Here is an 8,626-nt window from a genome sequence, read left to right on the forward strand (position 1 = left end):
GAAGGGAAAATAACTCTACTAAAAGACCCAAAATCTAATTTTTAAAAAGTTTATTTCTTGAAAAATGTATAAAATACTAAACAACTAGGACACTTTACTTTCATAAACTAATAAAAAGCAAGTGAAGTAAAACTTTATAACTCGTCTTCATGATAAAAGAAAAGGATTCACCTATTACAAGTTTACTATCTCAAAATATAAAGTTAGAAGGGGCAAAATACAGTCTCACAAATCAAACTAATCTAATTAGAGCATAATAATCAAAAATCTAGCCATTCAATGGAAGAAGAATATAGATTCTTTAGTAACACTGTTAAAGGGAAAAAAAAATGCATAAATTATAGACTCTCCAGATGACAATAAAGATTAATAACAAGCAAAAATCCCAGGAATTAATTAAAATTTCTCTCAAGATAGTAAGTAAAAAGATTCTGTGTAAGAAAATAAATTAATATGTTTGGAAGACTAAACACCACTAGATATGTAGGAAATCTACAAAAGCAGAGATTTCTATTATGTGAACAACATAAGAAATGTTTGGAAAAAAAAGTCTATTTACATAAAAATCTTTCTAGTCAACCATGCTGTTTATGTCATAAGTAAGGAGTGGCAAACTATGCTCTGTAGGCCAAATCTGGCCCACTCCCTGTTTTTGTAAATAAGGTTTTATTGGAAAACAGATACATTCATTTATATTTGTTTACAGCTATTCCCACACTACAGTGGCAGAGATGAGTAGTTGCAACAGAGACTATGTGGCCAACAAGGCCTAAAATACTTACTATTATTCTCTTAATTAAAAAAAAAAAAAAAAAAAAAAACTTCTGCTAACCCCTACTGTAATGAATAAAAATTTATTTTCTCTTTATTTAGTACCTCAGACGATGTATAAGTAACATCACTAAGATTTTCTTCCCGAGCCTGCTGTTCCAAGAGTTGGAGTTCATATTCTGTAATATCTAATGACATCAAACCAATTCTTTCTGAATTATCTTTCAATTTACTGTTTTCTATTCCATCTTCAAACCTATCTTCTTCTTGTTTCACTTCATTTTCAAGTACATTTTCTCCATCATGTTTAATTAAATTATCGAGTGGTATGTCCCATGTCTTATCTTTAGCAAAAATTTTGTGTTGTCTAATTTCTTCCTGTTGTATTACACCAACAGTTGGGTCTTCCAATGACAAGTCAAAGTCAATGCTGGGCCTCACTCCTGCCTCAGTTTTAGCAGAACCAAATATTATCTTCCTCAATGAACACAAATTTTTTGAAATATCCTTCAACAGTACAGAAACCCTAAAAACATAAATTAAGAAAAGTTAATTCAACTCTAATTGCAGTAATTATCAGCACAAGTTTTGAAGTTCGTGAGTGGTACAGTTAACACGTTCAGTTACTAACCAAAAGACTGGCAGTTTGAGTCTACCCAGAGGTGTCTCAGAGGAAAGGCCTGGTGATCTACCAAAACAATCAAACACTGAAATCCCTCTGGAGCATACTTCTACCCTCACACACATGGGGCCACTACTAGTCGGAACAGATTCAACAGTAATTGATAAGGGGTAGAAACTCCCTTAACTGATCTTCATCTAAATAAGCCACTAGATATAAGTTGTTCTTCATATCCTAACACTCACTACATGCTTACAGCTCACAGTCTACTCTCTAGTACAAGTAGGCACTTCTGGATCAACAACCTACTTGTACTCTTACCAAGAATCAGTAGCATTTGCTCCCCAATTTGTTTACGGCCATTATACCTTCTACAGTAATTAATTTAATTAAATGAATATGGCACATGACTTCAAAAGTCAAAACTATTTTATTGAATACTACGTTGAATATATTGAAAGTCTTAGCCAATTTCTTTATTTGTAATTAGTTTGATCAACTAGGGTCAAAAGTGCTGTAAAAGTTTAGAAGGAAAATCATAAAACTTTCTAGAACTCTGCACTCAAATTAAGAAGCTCTAGTGGCACAGTGGGTAAGGTATTTGGCTCCTAACCAGAAGATCGGTGACTCAAGCCCACCAGCTGCTCCAGGAGAGGTAGATGAGGTAATCTACTTCCATAAAGATTTACAGCCTTAGAAACCCTATGGGGGTCACTCTGAGTCAGAATTGACTCAATAGCAGGCAGTGGGATTTTGCACTCAAATTGTTACAAGTCTCTTTAAGTTTTCACTTAAAAAAGACTGAAAGTTATAGATGAAACATTAATGAGCATAGTTCAACAAGAAACACTCTGCAGAATTCCAAATAGCAGGACTATTTAATGAAAAAGCTTTGACATACATCATCAAAAGATTATAATCAATTGTTCATTAAAAAACATTTCTATGATTCCATACTTAATCTAGCTTTTTCAAATCACTGATCAACTAACAGTCCCAAATGCAACAGTAGCAGTGCTTATGCTAGAATTCTAAAATGATACTGTTTCACATCTCTCAAAATCTCCAAACCGGGCACATACTCTTTGAAACAGAAAGAAACTTCACGTCAGTAGATGACTATAACAAGTGAGAAATATGAAGATGCACATGATTAAATATGAACTAAATTTCTTAACTCTTTAATTGCAGTTGGGAGCTCTGGTGGTGTAGTGCCTAAGGCATCTGCCTGCTAACCAGAAGGCTGGCAGTCCAAACCCTTCTGGCAGTCCAAACCCTTCCTCAGAAGGAAGACTGGGCAATCTACTTCTATCGAGATACCACCTCGGAAACCCAAGGGGGGCTGTCGCTCTGAGTTGGCAAGTGACTCAACGGCAGTGAGTTTTAGTTTTCTTTATAACTGTAGTTATTAACATATAACATTTTAAATAAGTGACTTTAAAACAGCTGTATTACAAAGCCAAACATAGTTAATGAAATGGAAAAACCACTGCTAGAATTTAAACAAGACACTGTTTTGTCCATTCATTGTGGGGTTTACTAAAGCAGTATTTAGGTACTTCATAAAAGTGTATGGGAGCTCTGGTGGCATAGTGCCTAAGGCATTTGACTGCTAACCAGAAGGCTAGTGGTTCAAACCCACCAGCCACTCCTCAGAAGGAAGATTGGGCAATCTACTTCCATAATGATACTGCCTCGGAAACCCAAGGAGAGGTCATTGTGAGTCGGATGCAATTAGACAGCAGTGAGTTTGGTTTTGGTGGTCATAAAAGCATAATTTAGAGGGAAGAGGAGGAGTAGAAGCAAGCCTTAATGGGCCAGTGGTTAAAGCACTCAGCAGTGAATCAAAAGGTCGGCAGTTTGAACCCACCAGCTACTCTGTGGAAGTAAGATATACCAGTCTGCTTCCACAAAGATTTAGAGCCTTGGAAACCCTATGAGGCAGTTCTGTTGTGTCCTACAGGGTCACTATAAGTCTGAGTCTACTCAATGACAATGGGTTTTTTGTTTGTTTACAGAGAGTATGATGAGAAAAGAGGCATATCTGCTCTATCAACTATTTAATTATTATTTTGGTTTAGCTCTTCAAATTTTTCTGTATTTAAATCAAAACTTAATAAAATCTGTCAGTTCTTTTAAAGTTTTATACTGATAATTCAAATTAAGATTTGACCTTTCATGGGAATAAGCTATCAAAAGTGATAAACTATTTTATGAGTTATGTCCTCACTGAAGTTAGCACCATACCCAGCATTCCAAAATTAAGTTCAAGCTTAAGACGGCAAAGTACATCAACATAAACAAAATGAAAAGCAAACTTAAGTTCAAAAATAAAAACTCACAATACTCTAAAATCTTCAAATCTTACAAAGAATACTTAGCATTAAATAGCTATTCAAATACAGGAACTGCTTATAAATAAATATTTTAGTAGGAACAAATAAATAACACAATTTGTTAAACGTACAGGGAATTCTGTAACCATATGTTTTGGTTACTTCGTGTTGTTCTAACAGAAAAATACCACAAGTGGGTGGCCTTAACAAAAAGGAGTTTATTTTCTTATAATTCTGGAAGCTAGAAGTCCAAGTTCAAAGTGCCAAGCTCTAGGGGCTGGGTGAAAACCCCTTGACCTTGGGCTTCAGAGCTCTGCCTCTACCTCCTGGCCCGCTGGAGCTAGAGGCATCTCTTCACTCAGGCAGCTGCTGACTGCTGAAGCTGACAAACCCAAGGTCAACAAGTAAAATGCCACAGTCCCAAAATTATCACACCACATAGCTGGCCACTAATTCAAGTCCATTAACAGTCCCAGGATCGGCAGACAACACAGAAGGCTGCTGAATGACAACATAAAATTTAGTTTATCTAGTTACATGTGAGAACCAAGAGGGAAAAAATAAAGCTTCTGAGTAGTCAAAATACATGTCATCATCAGTGTATTTAAGTTCTTTACTGTACTTCCCAGAGATGTCCATGAGTCCATGTTCAAAGCATATTTTCTTCTTTTTTTTTTTATAGGTAGTTTGACAAGTATAAATATCTAGTTTCCAGTGTTCAAAGTGGACTCAAAGTGCAGACTAAATATTAATGATGAATGATATGCACTGACAACAGCAGGAGAAGAACTAACAACATGAAATAGGAGCTCTGGTAGCAAAGTGCCTAAGGCACTTGACTACTAACCAGGAGGCTGGCGGTTCAAACCCACCAGCCACTCCTCAGAAGGAAGATTGGGCAATCCTATTGCCGTAGTGATACTGGTCGGAGACTCAAGGAGGGGTCGCTATGAGTTGGGGCCACTTGACGGCACATAACAACAACAACATGAAAGAGATGTGACTAGTTCTTGTCTTGATACTGAAACTTGGCAAGATCCACCTTTACTAAAAATGAATCTAGTATTTCCCATTCTTAAATTTTATGAAAACTTATTTACCTTGGATAATACAAAGCTAAGCATTAACTATATGCAATTTATATCCAGTATGTATTTTAATTGCTAGAACAAAAATCTGAAAAATATATAAAACTCACCCAAAAGGAAACTTTCTTTCTTTCATGGTGGGGAAAAGGTAAAAATTAGTAAGAAATGGTCTTGTTGGTATCCTCCCTCCCTCCTGTTTGACATTTACATCTTTCAGAAATTCTCAGTTACATGAAAACTAATAAAACACTATGCTAGGGGGAAAAAAGATTTTGGAAAAAAATGCTGAATTTCTGTATTGTAATTTTAAATCAATTAATCAAAAGCTACTGCAAATCTCATTCAAAAAGAACACATTAAAATTACATTTTGTAAGAGGCAGAATTCTTTCAATTCCAACTAACTGCCTCAAATTTCTACAAAATATTTATTGCCTCAAAATTTTATTACCACACTGTAACTATCCACTATTCAAGAGTGTTCCCATCTTTAGAGATATAGCTATGTAGCAGTTAAGGCCAAGATCCAGAAAGAATTACCTATACAGAACCTGTAAGTCAAGGTTTATTAATCTGTATGGAACATTTTACTCAAATATCTCAAACTACGTAATTGTTTAGCTATAAAATGATCTTTAAAATCTGAACGCCTTTTGTTCTAATAGTCTACTAATTAGGTAGAATTCTTATATAAGAACCAGAAAAAGTATAAAACCTACTTTTATTTATAGATTTCAACTGAGTAAACTGTAAATGTAATTAAATGAAAATGCTATAGATTTGAATATTAAATATTTTCCTTGATGTGCATTTACGAATTTTATTCCTTTTGATAAGGAAATATAATAAAAATATAGTTTATGTTTCTTTACTTCATAAAATATCCTAAAAAAGCAAAGGAAAAAAGCTTAAACCTTTTGATGTACTATTTCACAATTTAAAATGATTTCTGATTTATACAACAGTCTATGTGTACAGAGTGTATTCAAACAAATTCATATGAGTCTACCTTAATGAATATCAATACTTCATATAAAGGAAAATGCAACGACAACAAAAAAGAATTGACAAAAGACAGGTAATATTTAACCTCTGTGGATTTTCCAATTTTCTTAAAGTGTCAGGAAGATGCTTAGCCAGATCCATCATCTCTTCAGATATTGAACTCAACTGTTTTTTCACATCACTAGGTAGTATTTTCTCCTCTAGGGGAGGAAAAAAAAATCAACATTAATTTTCAAACCAAAAAGCACAGATATTTATTTAGCCATTTCATTAAATACTATTAGGGCTTGATTTTCATTTTCATTTTTCTTTCTTTACATAAATTCCAAGAAAGATTTCCTTATCCAATTCCAAAATCAGTCAATTACTTCTCTTTCAAAATCTGGTTATAATTTTAGAATAAATAACAAATGGTCTATGTTCATAGAAATTACAACTCCATGGTTATCAACCTAAGCAGATAAAGGTAGAAATGAGAATCTGAATCCATCCTTCCTACTTCAAAATCAGTAATCAGTAACACCATGTGGGCAACCAATTACTATACAGTTTAGTAAACATATTCTTCCTCACAGCATATCCTTAGTTTCCCTATACCAGTCATGACCAAAACAAAAAGGAAGGTTTTCTAATCAATAATCACCTTAAAAACTCTCAATTCCATTTTGTGTGGTGTATCCCTCTCCACCATCACCTTGCCATGCTTGGTATATTTCTCATACATTTCATCAGTACTTCCTCTTATCCTTCAGAAACCCCAGATCTTCAAAACCACCAGTTACCTCATTGCCAGGCTATCTTGTGATCTCAAAAAACACATCCCCTCACTGACTGAAGATTTTAGCACCTGATTCATTCACTGTCTTTCCCACCATGACTACTCCTGTGATTATTCCTATGATTCCAATATACACATATATGATCCATCCAAAAGTATGGTCTTTCAGTTCCTTGGCCTTTCCATTTCCAATAATCTTTCCTCAATTGACTTCAGCCACCCATTCCCATGGTCATACCAATGACTTTGCAACTAATAATAAAGTCACCAATTCCAAAAAGTCCTTTCCTATAAAGAAGTAAAGTAGAGCATTGAAATTTGCATTTACTGACCCAAATTCTGACTCATGGATTCTCAAATTAAAACCCTAATCTCTTTTATACATAATAAGCTTTTGTATAATTAAATTAATGCTACCATGTGCTTCCCAGATTTTCTCTCCTTTTTAGCTAAAAATCCTAATTTCTTATCTGACATTCCCTATTGAATAAAGTCCAAAGTACTAATGTCTTATATTTAGGCTCTTCCGTGACATGAATCCACCCTCCCCTTACAATGTGACATTATACAATCCAGACATACAACTTGTTGTTTCTCAATTTTTGCTTATAACCTGTGATAACTTTTCTTCATCTCTGTTAAAATAATTTCCATAAACAATTAGACATGATATGCATCAAATTGTTAAAGTGATTATTTTTGGATGATGAAATAGAATGCTAAAAGGAGAATATTTACTTATTACTTTATACAGCTATTTTACTACTTTTTTAAAATTTTTTATTTCATATGCTCATTTCAACAATTTATGTTTCAATTTTTTAATTATGATTTGGGTGAAAATTTACAGAACAAATTCACTTTCTATATGGCAGTTCACATACACTTTGTCTCATGACATTGACCATAATTTACCACAATGCAACAGCTTCCATCTCATTTCTTCCCGACAGTTACCTCTTCCCTGTGTCCATCCCTCCATGCACTAAAGCACCCTGAGCTGTCTCCCTGTGCATAAGCAGCCCTTCTTTCTCCCATAATTGTAATCTCCAAGGAACATGTGCAGCCCCAGGCACATGTATGTGCAACTCATATACTTGGTCTTTTGTTTGGCTGGAAGCCACAGGTGTGGGTTCAATTCCAAACCTGAAGGGCAGCTAAGGGCCATAGTCTCAGGGGATTGACCAGGCTCTATCGGACCAGCAAGCCTAGTCTTCCTCCCCCCTTTCTTTTTTCATCCAAATGATCTTGAGTTTTGTTCCACATTTTTCTCCCTCTTTATCCAGAATCTCCTACATAGATCCCCTTCCAAGTGGTTAACAGTGGTAGCCGGGCACCATCTACTTCTTCTGGTCTCATAGTCATATAGGCTGAAGACTGCACAGTGTTCCAGTCGCTAGGACTAAGTGTTCCCATGAATTTTTGGATTCCTTCATTCTTCTTTGCTCTGGACAAGGAGAGACCCATCATTGCATCTAGATGGCAGCTTGGAAGCTTTTAAGATTCCAGTCACTACTTGCCAAACAAAGTAGGAGGTGAAAAATGTTTTGGGTAGTATGTTATGCTAATTGAGGTGATGTCCCCTGTAACTGTGGTCCCACGCCCACAGGTTCAACTACTCGGTCCCTCTGGGTAGCTGGCTGTGACCAAGCAGTGACTGTAACCTTGCCACTTGTCAGCTCTACTATACACCTAGGAATTCAGATCATAAAAATAAACTTATAGGACCACTGTCTGCCAACCCTATACATGATCTTGGGTACACTCCCCACTTGATAGACATACCTAATAGTTCAGCCTGTCCACCCATCTATCCACCCGTATACCCATGTTTACCTTCACTGACAATGCAATACTGTATGTGCCAAAGGGTTCATCTTTGTTGTCTGTACCTCATGTACCTCTCTTTGTCTTTCTCTTCCTCAATGCCACCATATTGAGCACTCACATTTGGTACATTGCCCTTCTCTTCACCCAAATCAATACTTTATCTATCTAACAGCATTCCCTCCCCTCCCCTCCCACCC

General features: G+C 35.6%; 1 protein-coding gene across 1 annotated transcript in view; it reads right to left on the minus strand.

Annotated features, from left to right (window-relative positions):
* The window catches only part of WRN (WRN RecQ like helicase), a 273,170-nt gene that overhangs the window by 230,330 nt on the left and 34,214 nt on the right, over positions 1-8,626 (minus strand). The window contains exons 7-8 of the mRNA XM_042781199.1: positions 5,907-6,021; positions 877-1,297 (exon numbers count right to left, since the gene is read on the minus strand). Of these exons, the coding sequence (XP_042637133.1) occupies positions 877-1,297; positions 5,907-6,021 (536 nt within the window). The remainder of the gene's footprint in view (positions 1-876; positions 1,298-5,906; positions 6,022-8,626) is intronic.

Source organism: Orycteropus afer, unplaced genomic scaffold (genome assembly GCF_000298275.1).
Source record: "Orycteropus afer afer isolate SDZICR_OR568_19922 unplaced genomic scaffold, OryAfe1.0 scaffold00095, whole genome shotgun sequence".
Lineage (NCBI taxonomy): Eukaryota > Metazoa > Chordata > Mammalia > Tubulidentata > Orycteropodidae > Orycteropus > Orycteropus afer.